Source organism: Varanus komodoensis, unplaced genomic scaffold (assembly GCF_004798865.1).
Source record: "Varanus komodoensis strain SLA01 unplaced genomic scaffold, ASM479886v1 scaffold35, whole genome shotgun sequence".
Taxonomy (NCBI): Eukaryota; Metazoa; Chordata; class Lepidosauria; order Squamata; family Varanidae; genus Varanus; species Varanus komodoensis.
Window position 1 is genome coordinate 1,079,770 of NW_025335856.1, and position 24,363 is coordinate 1,104,132.

Genomic DNA, 24,363 nt, shown 5'->3' on the forward strand with positions numbered 1-24,363 from the left:
CAGACACTGGGCAGGACCAAAGCCAAAAGTAGGCAGCTTTCCTTCTCCTTCTGTTCTGCCGTCCCCTTTTCTCTTCCGTCTCTTGGTCCTTCTCCTCTGCCCACAGGGGGTTTTCAGTGGGGGGCAGATTATTATTTTGTCCAAGGTCTGAACTGATCGCCTGCAGAAGGCTTTTTAAACTAGGCCAAGGACACGTGCTTGAAAAAATGGTCACCGACTGCGAACGGGCTGGACAAGTGTCAAGACCAAGTGTTGTTCCCTCCCAGTTCTCCCCTCGTTGTGCACCAGCTTCAGTATTCAGATTGCCATTTGTCTGAAGGTTAGTCCTGCGGTACAGAACCCTGGTTTAATGTTACTTAATCAACCAGGAGAATACAGCAAGATGTGACCCTGGTTTATTTCCCTGGTTTGTTAACCAACTTTCGGTGTGAATTCCTCCATTTGGGTATGATGGGGAGCTTTGTCTTAATCCGAGCCATGACCTTTGTGCTGAAGCTGGTGGGGGAGAGGAGGGGTCGGGTGCGGGGGAGCTTAGCCTCAGCACTCCAGTCACAGCTATGTAAACTACTGTGTATGAGGCCTTGAATGGTAATCCAAACTGGGCCAACATGATGGCTGAGCTCCAGAAGGCAGGCTCATTGGAGCATTTTAGCTGGAACAAGAATCACACCAGAGGGAGCCTACTTTCAGAGGCCTCTTGTAGTGAGTGTAAACTTTGTTCAGACTAAGTTACACATTAAGAGAAGAGACTATAACTACTGCAACAAAGCTACATGAAAGGGGCACCCACATCCCCTTTCAGTGTATGTCTTATGGTGCATATTTGCATGGAAAGCAGCTAAAATTATGAATCTGAGAGTAGAAGTGATTTGCCGATGACAGTGATGATCAGTCATCTGTGAACATGCCATGCCCTAGCTGTTTTCAACTGGGAAGGCTGCATTGAAGATCCTCAAGGCATGTGATTGATGTGTGTATTTAATGCTTGGGATTGGAAACATTGGTGGGGGACCAAGTGGAAAGTCCCTCGGGTTGGAACAATTCTCCAGAATCCTGCACTTGTCCTTGGAATGCGCCAGCTTTCAGAGCTACTTCCCACAACTGCTACTGCTTATACCATGATGATACATTCAGACAACCCAGGAATTCTCTATGTGGCTCTCTCAGTCCTTTGTTTGGTTAAGTTGGTGCCTGAACCAGGAACTCTGGTTCTCTCTTTCCCCAACAAGCCAGAGTTGTGGTGCAGGGTTTGTTCTTAGCTTATGACTCTCACTTTTGCAGGGAGAGAGAGAGAGAACACACTTAGTAAGCCAGGGATGGAGACCAATCCCTGGCTTGCTTAACCAGCCCTGCTGGAAGGAAGTGTCAAGCATGAGCAATCAAGCCATATGTATGTATTTTACTCCAGTACACTGGCTTATTCATATTAACACAAGATAGTTTTAAAAAAAATCTGTGTTATGCTGCCCCCTTTATGGACCAGTGGAAAATTGCAGCCAATTCTGGCTTATGTGCCCACATTTACGAACAGGGTGCTGGTGGCATGCATGCATTGCTTTTTTACATAGATAAGTGAAACTTGTTGATCTGTATACAGAAATGTGTAAATGTTGCAGCGGTTTCCTATTTTGACACAGCTCCCCACAGATCTGTGAGGAAAGCAGAACTCAAATTGTTTCTAGACTTTTGGGGACCTGTAAGCATTTTTTAATTCTTTGTAGGAATCCATTTGACTCCAAGGGAGTTTCATATAGAAGTGGAGAAATACCTGTCTCGAGGTAGCCAAGCACAGGTTGACACCATTTTGCTGGACTGCCGGAACTTCTATGAAAGCAAAATTGTAAGTGGACTTTGATTTGGCTTTTTAAAAAGTTTTCTTTGGGGTATGAACATCTGAAGAAACTAGATTTCCTCTGGATGTGTGGCCGGACACATGTAAACAGGACAACGATTATGATGTTTTCTTGTTTTAACTGTATATTGCATTAGGATTTTTAATTACATGTTGCACACCATCCTGGCATCATAGTAGCATATTTTTAGGAAATGCACAACATTTTGGCTTATTTGTAGGAAATGCACATATGCCACAAACCTTGGGAAGAGAAGTAGCTGCCCCAAGCTCATGCTTGAACTGGTTTTGTGCACATCATGTTTGTATAAGCTAGTTTGTTCACATATGTGTGTGGTCTGGGTTTTGTTCAGCTGCTGTCCTTTTCAAGATGCTGCAGAAATTAGGGCAGCCACTTTTATCATCATCCGTAGAAATGCTAACGCCACCTGAGCCTTGGCGGGTTGTGAGTCCAGCAGTGGCCCTTCTTGCTCCCAAGAAGATAAGCCCACACATGGCTGTACAAAAGCTGCTTTAGGAGCTTTTCTACATGAGGCTCTTAATCAGCACTTAAATCTTTCGGAACCTACTTCTGGTTCCTCACAATATGGATAGCTGCGCACTGCAAGAGCATTTTCTGTCCTGCTTTCTTACCACATACCCGCTAGGTGACACTGTGGCATAGAGGAACAGTACGAATACACAAGAGGAAGTTGGCATATGTCATTTTCACGAATAAATGCTGTGTTTTCTCTGCTTTCCAAAGCTCACAGAAAGTGCTGGTATGTCACAGTGCTAGTTAGAGGTCATGATGTCATCTAAAGTACCTGTAAACAACTGTGAGTAGGGAATGATGAGCATATGATAAAAGTCTCACAGAGAATAAACATCTCAGTGTCCTCAACTCAGGGGTTTTTCTCTATCCATCCAAGAAAGTGAAAGGAGAGCCAATGTGGTGTCATGGCTGGAGTATCGGACTGGGGACCTGCTAGTCCCCACTTAGCCATGAAGCTCACGGGGTGACTTCGCACCAGTCACTCACTCCCACTCCCAGCCTAGCCTACCTCACAGGGTTGTTGCTGGGAGGGTGAAATGAAGTGTGTAGGCTGCCTCAGGTTTCTCACAAGAGGAAAAATGTTGGCTATAAATGCAATAGATGTTCTGGATTTTAAAAATTCCATGCCAGGTAGAAGACGGAGCAAGCTGCCCTTCAAAACAATCATTCTTAAGGCAGACGGTGTAAACAGTGTATAAAAATCAACCAGTTCCACTGCAGTGATAGAAACATAGAAACATAGCGAGCCAGAAGGGGTCTCCCAGGCCATCTAGTCTGACCTCTGGCACCAGCCGGCTCCGCTCATGACATGCCCACCATATGCACGTCTAGCCTGATAGGTAACCTTAATCCTGTGTTGACTAGGGATGAAGGCGATTGTAGTTCACTACATCTGGGGGGTGATCAAGTTGGGGAAAGAGAAGAGATTCAGTGGCTCTGTGCTGCAAAACATGGGCTGGAAGAGGTTGAGCTGGAAAAAGTGCAGGGAAGGGCAACCACAATGATGAAAGGGTTGGCACAACTCCCCTCTGAGGAACATGGGATGGTTAGCTTAGAAAAAAGGCAAGTAGGAAGACACATGATAGAGGTGTGTAACTTTATGCACAGTGTGGAGAAAATGGAGAGGGAGACATTTTCCTTCTTTTTGCATAACGCCAAAACCTGGGGTCATCCCATAAAACTGGCTAGTGGGAGATTCAGAACACATCAAAGGAAGTCCTTCTTCACACAGTGCATAGTTAAACTATGGAGTTCACTGTCATGGGAAGTGGTGATGGACACCAATTTGGATGGCGTTAGAGGGACTGGGCAAATTCCTGGAGCAGAAGAATAACCCCGGCTCCCAGCCGTGCTGGCTGTGTGCAGCCTCCATATCTGGGGACCACATGCCTGCGTGCTGAGGAGCTGGACAGGCAGAGGTCTTGCATCCATCCTGCTTGAGAGCAGCCGGTTCACCACTGTGTTTACAGAGTGCTGGCTGGATGGACCTTGGGTCTGATCCAGTTCTTATGTTCTTAAAGGCACGGGTTAAATAATGCTTCTTTCCTTTGGTCTCAGGGACATTTCCAAGGCAGTTTGGCTCCAGATATCAGGAAATTCAGCTACTTCCCTGCGTACGTAGATGAGAACTTGGAACTTTTCAGGGGCAAGCGGGTGCTGATGTACTGCACAGGAGGAATCCGATGTGAACGGGGTTCTGCCTACCTGAAGTCCAAGGTGAGCCTTCTCAGTGAAAGGCCTCAGCTGAGGGTGCCTGTGCTGCGGAGTGCAACTCCAGGGTATCTTCCCCCCGCCCCCCCTGCAATGCAGCCATAGCTCTACATGGTTTGATAAACAGATTTAGAAATTAAAGAAGGAACTGTTAAAGCAGGAGAATGACAAGGGATACAGAGCCACAAATTAGCTTGTCTTCCTCTTTCATAATACTTCACATAATCCTGTGAAGCTGAGCAGAGGGAGATTCAGGACACACCAATGGAAGCACCTCTTCACACAGTGCATAGTTAAACCGTGGAATTCACTTCCATGAGATGTAGTGATGACCACTACTTGGATAACTTTAAAAGAAGATTGGACAGATTTATGGAGGAGAAGGCTATCCAAAGCTACTAGTCCTGATGGCCATAGGTTGCCTCCAGTCCTTTTTATGGATTTCCCATAAGCTCTTTGTAAGTTTGCATCAAGTGCTTGAAATTGTTATTGTTGAGAAGTAATGGAAAGGACAGTATTTCAAACACTGCAAGTAGAGTCCAACTTAACCATACCAACACGCTTCATCCTGAACCCAGGTTGTACATCAAGAGTAGATGAATTCTTATATCACTGCCTTTTTTGGTCTTATTTCAACACCACACTAACAGCTAATGCATAAAGCAACCAACCAAAAAAAAAAAAAAAGATGTGAAGTAATATTGTTAAGCATTAATATGCAATAGTCACTAATACCACTCTTGATTTAGGGAAGAAAAGAGAAAAAAGCAAAAAGAGGAAAAGAAGAATTGAAATATATGCATTAGTATGAAGCATTTCAAATATATCCAGTACTATAGCTCTTAGTACATTTGAACATGTTCCCTACAACTGTTCAAGTAATATGATGGATGGATGGATGGATGGTCAGCTGCCAATCTTAGAGCACTGTAAGATGAGCAGATGGAGCAGGTTGCTTACAAGGCCTAATCTATTCCTCACATGATAGTCCAGCCAAGGCACAAGGGGCCATATGGGGCACTAAATCTATTCCCAATGAGGCAGAGGAAACTGCTCACCGCCCTGCCATGTCTCTCCTTCCTGGGTTGACATTTGAAGTAACTAAAGTCAGTCTTGGTGTGGTTCAAAAGTCACTCTCTGTGGCACATGCTGCCTGTACACAATATGTAAAATGTAGATAATGTAAATTATCTACATAAATGTAGATAAATGTAAACATAAATGTAAATACATAAAAACTATATTTTAGCCTGTATTTTCTATATTTTCCCCAATATTCTCCTTCAAGAAAGGTTTCTGGGGGCATCACATTAATCTCTTGCAGGTAAAATGAAGAGTCATGTGGATTCTGAAAAACTGGCATCATGTGTAGGAAGTGGCTGTTTAAGTGGAAATGATAGATGGAAGTAATGTGGAGAGAATTTATTTTTTTTTTAACCAAGTCTTGCTAAATGCCAGTAATAGTGATAGGTGTATCCCCATGTTACGGCAAGCAGAAGTGAATGCAAATGGTCGCAAGGTGTTTGACTCCCAGCAAGGTTAGCATACCGAGAGGACACTGCATGCATGATCACAGAGGAGGATATAAACAGATAGACTGTGCTGGCACAGAACCCTGCCACATGTTGCATTGTTACTCCCGGTTGTGTGGCTCGCTGTGCCCTGCAGACCCAGGGAGGATGGCTTGTGGCCATACTTCACAAGCCACCCCGAGCCCTGCAACAGCTCATGGATCCCCACAGCTTGTGTGGCAGAGGAGTGAAGCCACTGCGAGAGTTCGCATGACACGACCACGCACCCTCTAGGGCAGGTTGCTTGAGACAACCCGCCAAGTGTCACCACCTGTACCTGTCCAAAGTAGGGGATTTGTTCCTTTTTTGCCAAATTATTTTTTTCCAAATGTTTATGCGGTTTTTTTGTATGGCTGAAGATGACTGCACTTATGCATGGGTGGCAGTGGGCACCCTGGGGTGGCTACTGCTGGCAAAGTGGTCCCACCCTGCCTCCTAAAGGAAGCAGGTAAGTAGATCTCTCCCACTTTCCATTTGAAGCATTTGGCAGCTGCCCAACTGAACTTAGGAATATTGCTTCTAGCAGAAAGGGGGACTACATGAATCCTCAGGAGAGTGAAGGAAGCCTTTGCCATTACCTCCAAGTGCTGATGGGGCACTTTCAGGGTGGCTGGCACTAGCGATGGCCCATTTACCACCTGGGAGGAGCAACAAGAGGGTTTTGCTGCTCTTGCCAAGTTGTTTGGTTATAGCTGTCCAGGTTGTCCAACAATCCACTATGGGTCAATCAGCCCCAGTTATAAGCCATGGATTGTTAGGCTTATAAACTACAATTGATTAGCATGTCATGTGAACCCAGCCACATATGCTTCTTTCTTGTCCTCTGTGATTGTGTGAATCCAGTCAGCTACTTTCCAGGAGTTACCTGGGGAGAATGAGGTCAGTAAACCATTGCGTTAAAGAACCCAGGTGGAAGCCCACCATCTTGTTTTGGGAAGATGTTTCAAAGAGACTGCCTTAGAACTGTTCACTCTACCTGACAGCTCATGGGTCAAATAAGCAACACCTGGCTTGTTGTGCATTAGTAGGAGAGAGCAAATGGGTTGCTTGCTGATACCTGCCACTTCTGATGTTACTTAGCAAGCGGCTCCTTCATATGCTGCTTTGCAAGTCATTGAAACCTGGAGTTCTGGGTGATTTAGAGGCTAAATGATCCAACAGTTAATCCAACAGCAAGCAATGGTTATCTGTTGTGCTGTTTAGCCCCAAAACAAAACAGTTGTCTGGATTCAGATAGGAATGTACTCATGCTTGATTGCCTGTGAGTTATTTAACCCATAAACTGCCATCACAAGAGAATCAGGTCAGTGTTTGGATCACTTGCTGCATTCAAGTATGTAAAACATTGGTCCACAGTTACTGTTGCCAAAGAATAAACCAAAGAAGGAAGAGGCCTCAGTTCAGCATTTCCCAAAAATTTCTTCAGCTCCTTCTTTGCAGCTCTCGGTTAGCCACTGAGGAGCTCTAGGAGATGGAGAGGCAGATTTACCTAGAGTCCTGATCTTTATTATAACACTTTTCCAGCACATTCATTCTGCAGATGTTTTCCTTGAGTGTTTCTTCAGGCTTGGGTGGGGATTGGGGTGCCTGGGTATGTATGTATGTGGGAACGGCCAAAGCACAGGCAAGCTTGATGAGGGAGATGTCATATTTTTGGAAGCAAGCCCAACATGTTCAGCCTAAGTGTAGCTTTTCCTGCCCTGGATCAACTTCTTTTAAAAGCCCAAGCAGCTGGTTCGTCATCTTTGCAAACAGCCAACCCCGGTTGGTACTGAACAGCTAATGCAGGGAAGAAGAATCCAAAGTCCTCCACCTGAATACAGCTATCATCATCTGTGGCCATTGGCCAATGCTGGCTGGAGGCTAGCAACATCCCAAGAGGGCCAGTGGTCCTCTGTCCCCGGGGTGTTGCCAGTGATGTCTCAAACACACCTTGTCCGCCGTCCATCCCAGAGCAGTCTTGCAATGTTTTAAAAGACATTTCCTAAAAGGGAAGGATGAGCATATAACTGAATAAATGTGCATGGAATGCTTTAAAAGCCACATTTTAAAAGCACAGGCAGATTCTTGTTTCAGGAGCAGAAGAAAAAAAATGATTCTAATGATGAATGGTTGGCCTGCCTCTCATGCATGCTGCAAAACCAGAAGGAATATCTCAGCTCCTACCCTGTCAAGCTTTTTCAAGAGGCACCGTGGGAGACCTGGAATAGCCCTGCTGCTATTTCCTTTGCTGCGTGTGGATTGGCAAACCTCCCACAAGGCGACGGTCTTCTAAGGCTGGGAGATTAATGTTGTCCTCCCAAGACAGTTCAGTGTGCTTAGCAACGGTGGTGTAGCACCTTCAAAGATACCAGGACCTGCCATTGTAATGGGAGAGATTTCTCTCCGCTGGTATCTGAGGCTCTCTCACCTCAGTCTCCATTTGAAAAGAAAGGAGTGTTGATTTTTAGTCTTGGTGTTTGGTGGAAGCGGCCAGGGAGTGCTTGAAAAAGGGCTCTTTTGTTCAAGGAATGTCCTGCAGGCTCCGTTTCCCTTATTGCAACCAGTTCTGTTCCTCCAACTCATCTCTAGCCTTATTTCCTTGATTTAGCCATAATTCTCCACCTGATGGCACCCTGCTTTTATTCATCTGTTCATTTCAACTTGTCAGACTCACCTTTCCTTAATCTCCCATGATGGTTCTTGACCAAAACAAAGCAAAAAAAAGAATCCAACTCAAACAAGTCCAACGCAAGTAGCAGCAGTTCAAGACCAGAAGCTAAACCCAGCAACTATCACGTGGCAAAGTCAGGCACTAAAAGCTGAAGGTTAAACGTGGACAATTGAAAGCCTGATGGAAAAAGAAGTAGTTTCAGATTTGGGGACCATGGGCTTCCCTACCTGAGGCATTTATTGTGTTCTGTGTTTCCTCAGCCATGGTACTTTGCAGGTGCTTGATGTGACATTGTCATCCTCTGGGGCCCCTCCTGTGTTTTCTGAGCATTTTCACAGATGTTTCCACAGCAGGGAAAATGCGGTATTACCTGAAAATGGTGGCATGAACCAGAATGAAAGTCTGTATTTTCCCAGTTCCACTATACCTCAGTGCAATCTTGTGGTTGTGTAAGGGAACATAGAAATACAGAAAAAGTGATAAAATCAGAAAAAATATGCAAAGGAACAGATTTTAATTCTGCAAAGAATCTGGAAGCAGAAGTCACAGTAGAATGTTGGGTTGAGTGTTGAGTTAAAAGGCTCCAGTAGAGAAGCCCCCAAACTATCATGCAATATTGCTAAGTATACACAAATGATGTTGCCGCTTTTGTTTATAATTTATGCTTCTTCATCACCAGGAAGCACCTGCTGACACAAACATGCAAGTGGGGTGCATGTCAGGTGGTCACTGGCAGTGGGTGACAGAATCCATGTTCCAGGCTCTTCCTCCAGGAGGTGGAGGAGAGATGCTAAGTGAATCCTGTAATTGTTTAAAATGTGAATTCAGAAGGCAAGGGCACCCCACCTTGCCCAACTCCTGCCAGGGCTGAACTAACAGTTTGTCCACAGATCCAAGACTAGGAAGCTGAACAGCTGCAAACTGGCAGGAAGAAGAGACACACTTTCCTCTGGAGAAGTGGCAGATGGGTATGGATGCTTCACCCACTCATTGCTTTATCCTGGCAAACTGCTCTTCCACTTACTTTTCCATGAGAGGAAACATGCAGAACCGTGGCTGAGAGAAAGCAACAGAAGGGGAAGGGCAATGCGCTCTCCTCTTCGGTCGCCTATCCCCTCTGTCCCAGAAATCATACTTGCCTCCTTGTGCTTTAGCTGAGATTCAACTTCCCAGGTCTGAATCTGCTGCCAAACTTCAGCCTTTGCTCATAATTGTTTAGCCGCCATCTTAAAACAATCCTAAACATTCTAACAACAAGGGAGCCAAATAATCATTCCTGTATTCCTGAACCTCTTTAACATATCTATCCTCTGTAGCAAGTCATCAAAGGGGCAATCCTATTTACTTACTGCCTTTATATACCGTTCAACAGCCATACATGGCTCCCAGAACAATGTACAAAAAAGCAGGTTTAGACCAAAAGAAAGGGGAGGGGGGCTGCCACTGGCATGCCGGAAGTTGTAGGGTTGCACCCCAAGTCATCCAAATCTAAGCGTATGCCATCCAGAACAAGAACATTCATAGGCCCTTATTGCTTGTGCAATTCTGCAAATGAGGGAAAGGTCTTCACCCGCACATCTCTAATCTAAACAGGTGGCATGACTCACTCAGCATGAGCATGCCTGTCGAATATGTCAATAACTGTTGATTACACCCCCCCACCCCACCCCACACACCCATTCATCTGTAATAGCGACTTATTTTATATTGTTATTTCTTGTATTTTAATTTTATGTTGTGAGCCGCCCCGAGGCTTCGGCGAATGGGGCGGCATAGAAATGTTTTAATAAATAAATAAATAAATAATACTGAGCAGAAATTAGCCCTGTTCTGCTCTCACAAGCTACTGTTACCCCTCTTCTCTGTCAGCTGATGATGGGACATGGCAGTCCAGGTTTGTGATGCCAGTGAAGTTCAGGTTAGAGGGAGGGAGATCTTGGACACTCTGTTGCCATTTTGCACGGAAGTGATGCATTCAGTGCAATGGGTAGTTTGGCTGCCAGGCATTATATCATTTGTTATATAAATTGAAGAGTTTTCTTCACCTCCATAAAAATAAGCTATGTCAAGCTTCTGCACCCTGGTGATCTACAGCTGTGTTGGGCTGCAGCTCCGTAAGTCTCAGCCGGCATGTGCAACATACTTGGAAGATGCTGGGTTGGGGAAAGCTGGTCTAGGCAATGATAACCAACCTGGTTGTGGACTGTAGAAGCCTTGGCCCTCCTCTGAGCGATGTCTAAATCTGTGGGTTGTTTGGGGTTGTTTTATAACAGGGCATATGCAAAGGAGTGTACCATCTCAAGGGTGGCATCCACAAGTACCTAGAAGAATTCCCAGATGGGTTCTACCGAGGGAAGCTCTTTGTCTTTGATGAACGTTACGCCATCTCCTCCAACAGCGATGTGATTGCAGGTAGGTGATTCTCCCACCTTGAAGGGCGATTCTCCCACCCCGAAGGTTGCTGGTTTGTATAGTGTGGGGACCACCAGCACTTTCTCCCAATATAACACTTTCAGGCACAACCTGAAAATACACTCAATCCTGCACACTCAGTAAGAGTTGAACCGTTTTGTCCCTATTAATTTTTTAATGCAGCGGTGAGCAACTTGTGCTGCTACAGATAATTTGACCTACAGTTCCCATCTGCACTGGACAGGCCAGGCTAGGCCAGCCCGTGGTGAGGGATGATGGGACTCATAAACCAAAGTATGTATGGAGGACCACAGTTGCCCAGCTTTGCTTTAAAGGATACATCATTCAAGACATTGCTGAGTTATCTCTTGCCAGTCCCGGGCTATCAGCAAAGCAGACAAACAGTTGGAGGCATCCTGCAGTGGACCTTCTGCTGCAGACTGACTACAAGACCTCACTTTTTTATTGTCAGCAAAGAATTGGACTCAGGAGACAGCCACTCACTCAGTATTGTCCCCCGATTCCGGGATGGCCATGTTAATTCCCAGTGTGTTGCCACTGCAACTATCAGCCAATTAAAGCCATTTTTGCTAATTAAGCATTGCTGTCTAAGAATTAAGTTAAATCAAATTTGAATATAGTTGAAAGTCATCCAGATCCAAAGGTGCCTTTCTGAGATAGTGAACCAAGTATAAGATCAACTTACGTTTAGCAAACCGACGAGCACCCTGTGCCCTCGTTCACACATAAGGAGACGCTACTGTGGGTGAATTTGCACTGCAGGGTTTCTCACTGCACTGGCAGATACCGTCCTGAACATTTGAGCTGCAGTGGAGAGGTTCTTCATAGTCTCTGTGCGTCATGCATAGGGGTGTTCTGGCAGGAACCCCACCCCGACCCCATGTTGAGTATATGGTGGGGGAATTCCTGCCCATTCCCTCGCTGCTTCTTCAGCTGCCTTCTTTAATGCCTTGGGAAGCTCTTTCCGCTTTCTTTGCCATTTGAGTGTTTTGCCCACTTTGTCCCTGGTCCATTCTAGTTGTCTGAACCGCTGCTTCTTTTGCCCTTTTTCTGCCAAAAAAAAAAAGTGGGGGAGCCATATTTCGTTTCACACTCCTATCGCCGTAACTGCCCATTCTCTGCTTTCCTCTCATTCCTGATGCCGTCCAAGGCACCTTTCCACAAGCTGCTGCTTCTGCTCCTGCCCCAGCCTCAGCCCAGGCTCTGTGTGAGCACCACACAAGTCAGGGAATGCTGGGCTGCGCACAAGGCCCCACGAAGGGCTGCCCGTGGCAATCTAACCCTGCTCTTCTCCCTCCAGCCTGCCGCTACTGTGGGACGCTCTGGGACCAGTACCGCCTGTGCTCCACCCAGCCCTGCCGCCAGCTGGTTCTGACGTGCCCACGGTGCCAGATGCGGGGGCTCACAGCCTGCTGCCCCCTGTGCCAGCAGAAAGGCCGTGCCCTGGCGTCAAACCTTTCCGGACCAGCCTTCAAGGAGGAGTGTGAGTGCACGGGCGTACGGCAGCGGGTGCTGGTGGAACGTGTTTAACAAGAGGCCTGGACCACACATTCCTCCTCGCAGCTGTGGGGCACCCGGGTGGGAGCCGGGGGCCAGTCTGGGATCCCCACGAATGGGATTTGGGCCACCGGCTCCACTCAGCAGACCCCCAGCTCCGGCTGCAGCCAAGGCCCTGTTGCAGCGCTCGCACACTCTCCGAAGGAAATGCTTGGTGCGTGCAAGGCAAACAACAAAGGACACGAATGGTGCTACGCAGCCGTTTCCTTCTGTGAGGTCCTTGCCCTGTCTGTGCAGGCTCAAAGAGGCAGCTGTGCTTCTCAGAGGGGGCTTCTCAGAGTCCCACAACCGCACAGCAGCAACTTGTCGACAGGGCAATCCCAGGGAGGAGAACACACAAAACCTGCAGGTGGGCCGCCACCTCAGAAAGCCATGGCGGACTCGGGCTTCTGTGTAACACAGTGAAGTACATGCTTTACACAGCCTGCAATCTACCTGCAGTTTTTCTGTCTTTCCTCTGCATATGCAAATTCTAGGAAGCAAACAGGATGGACTCCAGGGGACACCCTTCCCCAGCAAGAGGGGTGCAGTGCCCTCTTGGCCCCACATGAGAAAGAGCCCTGCCCATTCTGCAGTGTGAGGGTGGCATTGCTCACTTGCCTCCAGCTTTCCATCTGAGAGCCAGGAAAGCAGCTGGGAGGGCAGCTGAAGCTGGAGTCAGTAAACAAGCCCTGGATAACTCTTGTGGATTGCTGCGCACTGGCATGGCCTGTGCTGGAAAAGGTATCATCCTTTTGGGTGGTCCTTGGTGTGAGCCGAGTGTAAGGACCCCCAGCAATAGTCTGTGACTTGTGGAGACTGGATGGGCTGCGCCCAGAGTCTACCCATTGTAGGCAAGTGGTACAGTCCTACCCTTGATGTTGGGAGCATCCCCTCCTCTTCTGGACAAGTCCCACAGTAATAATAGTAATGATAATGATAACAATAATAATCAGAACAGTAATCATAATAATACACAGACTGCCTTGCAGGGCAATTGTAAAGGTAGTATTCAGGTTTTCAAGGACTTCATGTAGCAAAATATCATATTCAGAGGCTGATGAGCGCAATTTTGCAAGAGCACCAGGAAAAGGCTTAGAAATACTTTAGATCTGTGAACTGCATTTTACATTTTAGAATGGTTTTAACACTCCTGCAGTGGGAATATGGCGTAACCCCTGATCTCAGTCCTGCTGCTGGAGAGGCTCCCTGCACCCTGCTGTTAACGGTGCCACTCACCCTCTGCCCCTTTGCCCTGGCAGGGCCCAGGGAGGCAGCATCTCTCAGGGGGCCCCTGTTGAGGGCCCTAAGTGGAAGCACACACCTATGCATAGCAAGAGAATCTCCCGCTGGCGGGGAGAATCTTACCTGGCAGAGAAGGAAAATGTTGCCCTATGGATGGCAACAGACGTAAGGCTGGATATAGAGCATAGGGGTTTTTTTCTGAAAGAGCAGAGGTGGCTTGAAAGAAGGATCCCTCCTTGTGGAGTGCAGTTTTTTAATCGCTGGTAAACAGAGGAGACGGGGACAAAAGACCCCTACAGGCAGTCCCTCTCTCGACACCTTCCAGCTCTTAGGATGGAAGCAAGCCCTAGTTGCAGAAAAGGGGTGCAAGCAGCTTGCGTTGGTCAACAGAGTCCCCACCCTGCCCAGCACTTGCTCTTAGCTGGTTCAAACCTGTGAGGCCGGCGGTGTGTAGAACTGAGTTTCCCAGCACTCAGTCTGTAAGGCAGCAACAATTCTGCTTCCAGGCTTTCACGGCAGGGTTGCCCCTTCCACTGAGGCCAAGAGTGGCGCCTTCCCTACATGGATTGTTGCCCTCATGGCCCTCTCTCCTATGGTCAAGTATCAGGCAGCTTAGTCTTTGAGAAAAACCACATCCATAGGCAACTCTAAAAACAAACTAAAGAGCACAACATAGATCCTGTTGTGCAGACACTGAATAGGATCAGTCTGGATCGCCCCATCCCTTGGAGAGAACCATTGCTGTTAAACTGGCCTGATGCTGGGAGGGGCTAACGCAAAGGTCTAGGAGACCCTCCAGCAACTCCTGGAGAGAGGTGGCTCCTGGCAGTGGAGTTAGCACCTCAAACATGCACACACAGCTCAGAGCTGAACAGAAGAGAAATCTGTCCTCAGGGCGGGTGCTTCCAGACAAGGCTTATATTTATGGCACCGCTGCTTCCCTCTCTTCTGCACGAAATGGTACTGTCCAGATTACTGGGTCTCATCCAGTCCTCATTAGTCTGTGTTTTCCCACTTCTGCTTCCAGGCTTTTCCTCACCACAGAAAACTCAACAGGAAAGAAAAGGCAGGGCCACTGTCCAGTGCCTTCTAGCGGTTAGTGCTAGTCCGGAAGCACCCACTGAGGCTTGTTCTTGGAGGCCCTGCTGAGCTTGGTGTAAAATCACAACTCTTGGGCAGGGAAGGGTGACTGCCAACCAAAGGTTGTGGATTCCTGAATATATTCAAGGTGTATTACTTTCAAAGCACCTTCATTGCTCTCAAAACAGTGAAACACCCTGAGCTCTGACAGGTCCATACGGTGGCAATGAGCCTCTCCTCTCTATTTTTGTTTGATGACTAAAGATTGTGCAAATGGGAGGCAGCACTTGGGAATAAACTCTGGCAGCCTGAACTAACAGAGATGCCCCTTGCTAGCAACGCGTAGATCTCACCACCCCAATCCCATGCGCGTGCCTGGAAAGCAAGACAACAGTGCAAAAGCATGCTTGCTCTTCTAAGCAACCCAGATGTCATTCAGTCATTAAGGCTCAGTGCTAGGCTGAAGGGCCTGCCAAGCACTTACAATTCTTGCAGTACCTGGGAAATCTCAGAAGCTAGAGGGGTCATTGAGTAGGATTCGTGGTGGCTGTGGGTCAGGCTTCACTACTCTGCAAGACTGAAAGAAGCAGAATTTCTCCACAGAGAAGCAGAATTAGGCCCAGTGGTAAGGACTGAGGAATAAGCTATGCAGAGAAGGGAAAGTATCCTTATTTTTGCACAATTTATATAAGTTGTCAAAGTTCAGTTCTGCTATTCTGGGTCTAGAATTGTTATTTGTGGGCAGAACCAAGTATGTACAAGCCTGGAATAGATGTGAGGCTATTCAGAAATAGAACAAAACTGCCTTATTCTTTTGTGGAGATGATGCATTGCCTGGATGCACCTCTGGGAGCTGCTTGAAGAATGAGCAGAATCGGAGTAAATACAGCAAACTTGTATTCTATGTGCACAGCCTGTGTAGGCAGTTGTAACTGACAAACAACTGCAACCGCCACAATCCTCTAGACTCCTGGATCAGCAGTTGGGAGCAGAACCTGAGAAGACGCTGAAGGCTACTTCAGTGACAGAGCAGTTGCAGCAAGCTTTCCTTTGGGCTATAGGGTTTAATGGGTTAGGATGGCATAATGGGGGGGCTAGCCATGCTTAGATTCTGCCAGTAAGAAAGGGCCAGCATCCATTCTTAGCTAAGGTTCATATACATGCTTCTTTATTAAGGCATAATTTAGGAGCAGCACAATAATAGAAACATAGAAACAGAGCGAGTCAGAACGGGACTCCTGGGCCATTGAATCTGACCTCCGGCACCAGCCGGCTCCGGTCACGGCATACCCACCATGTGCACATCCAGCCTATCCTTGAACACCCGCACTAATGGGGCCTCAACGACCTCTCGTGGAAGCCCATTCCACACCCCCGGGGTCCTGTCAGGAAGTGCTTCCTGGCATCCAAACAGAGCCTTGGCTCCCTGAGCTTTGCTCCATTGGAGCGCGTCCTGCCTTCCTCTGCAGGGGAGAACAGGTCTCTACCCATCTCCATGTGACATCCTCTCACATCCCTGCATGTCGCCAACATATCCCCTCTGAGTCTCCTCTTCTCCAGGCTGAAGAGACCCAGTTCCCCCAGTCTCGCCTCATACCCCATCCCCTGCAAACCGGCCACCAACCTTGTGACTCTAACCTGGCTATATCCTTTCTGTAATGAGGGGCCCAAAACTGAGCACAATACTCCAGTTGTGGGCGCACTAGAGTCACGTAGAGTGGTAGTATTACCTCTCTTGATCTAGAAGCCACACTTCTGGCTATGCAACCAAGGGTGGCGTTCGCCCTCTTGACCACCGCATCACACTGCTGACTCATGTTTAGCCTGCAGTCAACCAGTACCCCGAGGTCCCTTTGACAAGTGCTGCTCTCCAGCCACTTGTCCCCTAACCTGTACTTATGACAGCTATTCCTGTGCCCCAAGTGCAAGACCTTGCACTTATCCACATTGAACGCTATCCTGTTGTCTCCTGCCCACTTCCATAGTCTGTCCAGATTCTTTTGGATCTGGAGTACCTGCTCCTCAGTTGTGGCCACTGCTCCAGTTTTAGTGTCGTCTGCGAATTTGATCAGCAGACTGTTCACCCCTTCTTCCATGTCGTTAATGAAAAGATTAAACAGGATCGGCCCCAGGACAGAGCCCTGGGGGACCCCGCTTGTCACTGGCCACCATCCCAATGATTCCCCGCTAATGGTTACCTTCTGCTTCTGGTCAGTCAACCATGCCCTAATCCACCAGACAGTGCTTTGGTGTATCCCAAAACTCCTCAGTTTCTCCACCAGGATATCATGGGCACTTTGTCAAAGGCCTTGCTGAAATCCAGGTATACCACATCCACTGCATCCCCTCCATCTAGCCATCGCGAAACCTTGTCATAGAATTCCACAAGGTTTGTCTGGCAGGACCTGTTTTTGCGAAAGCCGTGTTGTGTGGCTGTCAGTCTCCCTTCCCTATCTAGCATCACTAGATCTCTCTCTTATGAGACTTTCCATTGTTTTTCCTACAGTGGACGTAAGGCTAACTGGTCTATAATTCCCCATGTCCCTTCTACTACCCTTTTTGAAAATAGCAGACAGGTCTCAGCCCAACTGCCACTGGTGCAACACACCCTCCGTTCACCTTCACTAGCTGCACAGGCACCGTGTCTTAATGAATGCCATGAACACCTCGGAGCTTACCAGCCCCCACTTACAACCTGAAATCCTCTTTCCTGCTGATTCCTGGCAGTCTTTCACCATCATTTGTGGAGAAGGCAGATGGTGGCTTTCCTGATGGAAGCAGCATCCAGTTTGCATCCAGGCATTTGACACCCTTGTCTTGCCTAAGGCTGGCATGATCTTTTATAAATCCACCCTGACAGCTAGAAAGTTTTGGGGGGACATAATTTCCATGGTGCTGCCTTCAGACGTCCTAGCCAAGGAGTGCAAAGGGCAAGACAGCCCTTCTCCATGAGCCTCCGCAGGATGTTGAGGACTTTAGGGAAGGGTGGAAACCATGGGCAGCGAAGGAATCTAATCCCCCCAACCATCCCCTGGTAGCTCTTGCCCAGCCACTAATCCTGTCTCCTATTGATTCAATGCAGAGCTTTTCAGGTCTCACTCTCGTAGCTTTTCACGAAAGCTATTTAATCAAGGGGGCTGAGGCAATAGTAGCTTATATGAAATAGCAGTGATAGAAGGGCAATTCTTGAAATGGAACAGATGTGTAATAGCCGTTGACAAGTAATGCAAGAATAAAGAGGCTAGAAACTCTTGTGGGTATTATCAAAAGATTTAAGAGAACATGTGCAAATTAAATTTAAAGGTCTTAAATTCTTCAGCAGAAAAGAAATGACCAACATCCTATACAGCAGCTGTCTTTTTCTTGCAACTAGTGCTTAGGAAAAGAGTGGCCTTAACATTCTTTCTGTTGGGTGGGTGTGCTTAAGAATAATAGGTACTGTAAATCTTGGGCTGTGGATGTTGCTAGCAATTCATAAGTCCTTAAATTAATGATGTATACTGGGATGATAGAAATGCTATCAAACTTGTAGCTTCTTTTTAATTCTTGAGATCAAGTCAAAAATAAAGTATTTTTTTTAACATTTCTGCTACATTTGCAGAGTAGTAGCCCATATTTCTGTTCTTGATAACTACTCATGCATCTCACACCACACACACACAAAACCTCATACCAATATTAGGCTGCAGTCTAACTATAGGTTCAAGCAGTCTTTGTGCTATGATGTATTTCATTGGCATACAAAATTAGCACTTCAAATATTGGATTACTCTAAAAAAAAAGATGCCAATATCCACACGCCAATAATAAAGACCTTTGCCTACAATCACTATTTAGCTTTAGTGTGCAAGGATGTCATATGAAAAGACAGGCACCACAAATTCACTGCACAGTTGATCTGCCACAAGACTTCACTGTCCAGTGCGAGCTCACTGACAGCACTGATACCACCAAGGACTACACCCCAGTCCGGCACTTGGGAAAGATGGGCCCATTCAGGTCCGCAAGCCTCCTCTTCCGCACTGAAAAGCAACGGAAAAACAGTTAAGTTAAAGCAGCTGTTGTGTATCTACGAGTTTCCATAAATACTCCAAATGTAGCACTCATCACACAAAAGGAAAAGTAGTCTTGGATAAGAACTGGGATAAAAAAGACTCTAATCTCCTCTGAAAATATCACAAGGTCCTAAACTAGGATAAGCCATTTTAAAGAGAGAAATTTATTACACTCCTGTCAGTCCCAAAAACATATATCAGTTCCAGAGAGTTGTGCTCTGTCCTTGAATCCCCACCCACAAGAATCCTGTGAACTGCCATTGTGCTACAAACCCGGATGATGTGCTGCAAAGTCTATTCAATAACTCTTCCTTCACCCAGCACCAAACTGCAGTTTCCAGAGTCCAGGAAAGACTGTTCCACAGTCCTATGTACTTGGGAAACCTCTTCAGCCCAAGAACTGAATTCAGTTCTCAGCAGGGATGAGGGGCATTCTAGGGGTGGGCAGGGTCAAAGGAAACGAGCCAACCTCTCCTGCAAGTTTTATCTTAAAGCTCTTACTGCTGGTAGCTAGGCAAAGCCTTGTAACCTTTTTATGATGGGAGAAAAAACTGCACAAAAATATTAAACCAGCTAATGGTTGGAGACTGGAAGGAAGGAAACGGCCTTCTGCAGAACCCTGAAGGGTCAGACTGGCAGCTCAGGAGAACCAAATTCAGCATGTTCTCCACCCATCTATTCCGAAGCAAGCTCCACTGACCTCAGCATGATTTAGTCCCAGGTAACTGTGCATAGGATTGCAGCCTGTGTCTGCAGGGGCAATATACCCTCAGTGCCCACTGGGACCAGACTATGAGCAAAACTGGGTTCAGGGCTGCTTTACTTGTTCTGTCTCCCACCTAAGAGCCCCTGGAATCTATTTCCCATTCTGTGAAGAGGCTAGAGATTGCTAACAAAGTAGTCTCAAACCCCTCACAGAACAGCTGCTTTCAGTATTCTTTGGGAGACAGTCATCCTAGTTAAATCAGTAACTTGAATGCAAAAGGCGCAAAAGACCATTTGAGATCCACTTTTGTTCAGCAAGTCCTACATCAGTACTGACATAATAACTCAGAGAGGTGAGATGGAAGTGGGAATACCCCTGCGAGAGATAAAAATCGTCACTCGAAATCATACCTATACTGCAGAGGTCCTGCGGCAGCTCTCTGCAAGATACACCCATTCGTTCTGGGTTGGATTTCTCTGAGAAAAACGATCAGTTACATCTCTGTATCAGACCCACTGACAGCTTTGTGGCCACCAGGTGCAGCAAGGTGAAAATGAGGGCAGTCCCATCATAAGAAGGAACAGCAGAGCGCCCTCGTTGCTCCCGCTGGTGAGCAAGGCTGACTTGGAAGCTTCCATGGTGTGCGTTCCTGTGGGTGTGTCTGGTGTGCATCGTGCATCGTAGGACTTGCCTATCCTAAGTTCTCTTGTCGGTCAGCATGGAATCCCTGCAGTGCTATTCTTGGGCCAGCGCTCAGAGGTGGTGCCAAGCCAGGATTTTCTCCCAATCTCCCTCAGGTCTAAGTGTTGGTCCCACTTCAGGCACAGGTCCGACACTTCCGATTTCATATTTCAGGTACCAGTGCAGAAATTTTAATATCAGAATTGGTTCCATGAATTGTTAGGGGTGTTACATGAGCTATCAGATCAGCTTAATCTATCTAAAGCTGGGAGAGGGCAACCATTTCCTAGAAGTGTGGAAGGTATATGATGAAGTTAGTACTACCTAGAATATGCATATTCATTTTTTTCCATCTTGTTCTGGGTGCTGGTCAAATGGGATTTTTTATCAGTTACTATTTTTATCCTGTAACAATGACATGTTAAGTAGGCCTTTGCAACCTGCAAAAAAAATGATTGTTGCAGGATGAACATGCTGTTTTTGAAACTTGTAAAATGACAACTTTTCCCCATTTGAAATCACATGCTTTTTCCTGTTACTCTGTTCCATCAATCTTCTTTTGTAAGAGGTTGTTTTCGGTCATTCAAATAAATAAGTAGACAGGGGAGGAAAAGAGCAAGAAAAGAATGAAAGAGTAGGTCATAATTATGCTACAATGAGAGGTCTTTTCTTCCAAATGAGAGCTGAAGCTATTTTTTTAAAGAATAAAAAACATCTGTAGCAAAGCCAAGAACAGAAGGTGGAGAGAGAGAGTCAAAACCCAATAAAACAGCAGGAAGGCATTGCTAGTTCAAGCCCAGGAAGAAAAAAGAGATTGCCAAGAGGAGTGGGGGAATATCTATACTTATACATCTTCCAGTCCCGGGGCTGAGGGGTTATGCCAGAGGCCATCGCATCGACGTATACGAGCTGCAAATAAGAACCGAGTCAGAGATCTTCTGTAAAACGCTTGCAACCAAGGAGATAAACTCTGAACAGTTACCCAGCCACAGTGAACACTCCTTTGCACAAAAGCTGGATTGCGACTCTTTATTTGCCACCAGCTTTGTTTCCTGCATAACTGGAATGTTCGCTGCTACCACACCACTTCAGCTGATCCACAGCAAAGGTTCCCTCACCTCCAATGCAGCACAATATGGAACAGATACATTCTGTTTTGCAAAGCAATCCTTGTAGCCTAGCCTTGATCACTGGAATCAGCTAAGCCTCAGTTCTACAATAGCTCCAGACTTTGCACTGGTCATGGGGCACCACTAGGGAAGGCTTCAGGCTTTATGCTTTGGCTGCAGGTGATCTCAGAGTCAATCGCCAGCATCTCTCCTTAAAGGTCCTCAGCGGGCAGAGCCAGGTTTCTTCCTGTGACCCTGGAGAGCAGCAGCCATTCAAAGCAGGCCTACTGGTCTGGTGGACCAATGGCCTGAATCAGCATGAGGCAGCCTCCTATGTTCCTACAAGGCTGAAACCAAAGTAGCGCGTGCTTGTGTTACTTTTGGCAACCCAATGAAAACAGCCCTTACTTTTGGGCATTGTAAGCCATTGCAGCTAAGCACACCAAACAGGCTTTCAAACATTTAATACATTTTTCCAAAACAATGTTTAAATCTTCATGTATTCTTATGCAATTGATTTCTGACTAAAAATTAAAATGGGAGGTTTTTAGTGCAGTCCTAGCCAAAAAACACATGTTTCTATACCAGCCCTCTTCAACCTAGTACTCTCCAGATGTGCTGGACTTCAAATCCCATCACCTCCAGCCAGCATGCTGGACATGTTGCCTGGTGATTCTGGCAGCTGCAGTCCGACATGTCTGGAGGGCAGGAGGTTGAGAGGTCTTGCTCTCTCTGTGCCTCAGGCCAGGCCAGGCCAGGCCAGGCCAGCCTGCTGCTTCTCTCCTTTGAACATGCTGATCCATGTCACACATTTGGCAAAAGCCAGTCTTCAAAAACAACCAAACAAGAACACACACACACGCCGCCCTAAAATACCAGACATAAAGGCTCAACCAAGCTGCAAAAGAGACAACTACTTCTGCCTGTTAGAGAGACAGTATGACAAGTGCTGCATTTACTGGGGCAGAATTCATATTCCCTCTGGGAACTGCTGCTTCTTTGGATGCAAAAAAACCAAACAGACAGCAGCAGAATCAACCGGTTGGAGAAACCAGCTTACCAAGGTCATTGTTGTTCATCATGGCATTTGATGCACGCAGCCTGGGGCCTTGCTGAGTGAAGTGATACCCAAACTTCAGGAGAGATGTATTTTTTTCTAACATACTTGCAATCTCCATTTCTACCTTGTTGCCCAGGAGCTGGCTCTTAAAAAGAGAAAAAGGAAAGAAAGTTAGACCAGGGTTCCCTCCAGTTTTACTTCTCTCCCTCTGCTTGCTTCTGATTTTAGAATAGCTGAGCTTTTCTACATATTAACAACAAACCTGGTTTGCCACCAATTATACAACCAACAGAGAGCCACAATCAGTCCCACTTATCTCCTGAGTCCACTTGTCATGAAGCATCCCACACACACACACACCACATTCACAATTTAGAAGCCTTTTTAAAAAAAGCTAATGTAGGAGTAGTTCGGCTGGCTCAGCTGTATTTTGGGCTGAGCCAAACGTTCTTTGCAAACTCAAAATGGGGGCTTTTTGTGGGAGAAGGCGCAGGTTTAAGGCCTTTCTGGGATCACCTTTTGCACTGCTTCTTGTTCATGGCCTTGATGGCAGCCACTTTCCCCTTCCTGTTTGCTGCTATATTTTCCTTTTCTTCCCTACAGGACACCAAAGGCTTTACTACACGATGGCTATTATTTATTCCCGGTTTTGCCACAGCACTGGGATGGGAGCTCTACACAAAGAGCTTTTCCTTTCCTGCTCTGTCACCACGTTTTCCCTAGGGGGAGCCATGCTACAATGGGATGGCACTAATGCACAAGGAAAAACAGTGCCGTTTCCCCCATTCTATTAAAAGAATGGCCAAAGTATTCTGAAAAATCAGAAGTGAAACTGGAAGGTTGCAACATCATCCAAGCAGCCTGCAAAATATACGTAAGGAATTATAAGTCAAAAATAAATGCGCTGTGCAGAAAATTTCCAAGTGAGGGTAGAAAAAAAATGCCCTTCTTCTGATGTGACTCCAGACATCAAGTGGCAAACATGTCACTGACTACATGGCATTGTCATAAAGTCCAAGCAGGGTATGGGCCATTTTCCAGTCTTTGCTCTCACTTGAAATGGACTTTGCAATAACACCAAGTATCCCAGTGTGACTGGCCAGATGGTAACACCAGGAATCCCAATTATGGTGTGTTCAACACTTCCAGCAGTGTTGTGGATGAGAAGAGGAGCGGAGGCAGAAAATGGCAACCAGCAGCAGCAGGGAGCAAGACTGCTGGTGACGGCAAGTGAGGATCCTTGCAATTTTCCCAAAATGCCTTCTTTGCAGCCTGTGAGCCTATTTTGGTTTGACTCTAGTTGTGTGCACTACATTGTCAGCCTCAGATGCGTGCCAAGGCTACATCCCATTATATTTGCATTTAATCACCCTCCCCACATTCACCCTATTGGTATGAGAAAGCACCTTCTGGACAATCCACAGACCCAGTAGTCTTCTGCACTTGGCCTGTTCTCGGTGCTTGCTGGTCCCGGCACCATCCCTCTCTATTCCCTCCTGCCAACATACGAGGGGGACCCAAAACCCCCAGGAATGATCTTTTGGAGGGTGGGCCCCTTGTTGCACAAGCTTCCCCTGCTGGGGAAGTGTTCTAGGAACCCACCTGCATCAGTGAACTCAGCTGGGTTGTTGTGAGAGGCTGCACTCGGCTTCAGTGAGGTTTTCTGGAGACTCTTTCAAAGCGATTGCCTATGTCGTGATGGCTGATTTACACAAGTAACGTGTGGCAGTGATATTTTGTTCACTGCATGTTCAGCAGTTTTTGACCAAGAAGGGCATGACCTTTGTGCCCCACCCTCCCTATTCACGTGATCTCGCTCCATGCAACTTTTTTTTTGTTTCCCTGGATGAAAAAAGTTCTCAGAGAGAAACATTTTGTAGATGTGGAAGAAGTGAAACAAAAAACAGCAGAAGCACTAAAAGGCATCAAAATCGATGAGTTCAAAGCCTGTTTTGAGCAGTGGAAAAACCCTCTCAATAGGTGTATTGCATCAAACAGAGAGTACTTTGAAGGTGACTGAAGTCTGAACATGTGAAAACAAATACCTGCTTTTTAATAAATAAATCTCTGGGTTTTTTGGGTCCCCCCCTTGTATACAGGCAGCTGCCGTGTCTGCACAGCTTTCACGAAATCCAGC

General features: G+C 46.7%; 2 protein-coding genes across 11 annotated transcripts in view; one reads left to right on the plus strand and one right to left on the minus strand.

Annotated features, from left to right (window-relative positions):
* The window catches only part of TSTD2 (thiosulfate sulfurtransferase like domain containing 2), a 31,848-nt gene extending 7,684 nt beyond the window's left edge, over positions 1–24,164 (plus strand). For 4 of the 5 annotated variants that reach the window (XM_044439514.1, XM_044439517.1, XM_044439513.1 and 1 more), the window contains 4 exons: positions 1,722–1,840; positions 3,945–4,103; positions 10,595–10,733; positions 12,055–15,934. In XM_044439514.1, the coding sequence (XP_044295449.1) occupies positions 1,722–1,840; positions 3,945–4,103; positions 10,595–10,733; positions 12,055–12,284 (647 nt within the window). In that variant the 3' untranslated portion in view covers positions 12,285–15,934. Of the gene's footprint in view, positions 1–1,721; positions 1,841–3,944; positions 4,104–10,594; positions 10,734–12,054; positions 15,935–22,829 lie in introns of those variants that run through there. The other variant, XM_044439515.1, reaches the window with a different exon arrangement.
* TMOD1 (tropomodulin 1) overlaps positions 17,867–24,363 on the minus strand; it is a 41,512-nt gene continuing 35,015 nt past the window's right edge. For 5 of the 6 annotated variants that reach the window (XM_044439520.1, XM_044439518.1, XM_044439521.1 and 2 more), the window contains 2 exons: positions 22,227–22,371; positions 17,867–18,637 (listed from right to left, as the gene is read on the minus strand). In XM_044439520.1, the coding sequence (XP_044295455.1) occupies positions 18,573–18,637; positions 22,227–22,371 (210 nt within the window). In that variant the 3' untranslated portion in view covers positions 17,867–18,572. Of the gene's footprint in view, positions 18,638–20,901; positions 20,967–22,226; positions 22,372–24,363 lie in introns of all 6 variants that reach the window. The other variant, XM_044439523.1, reaches the window with a different exon arrangement.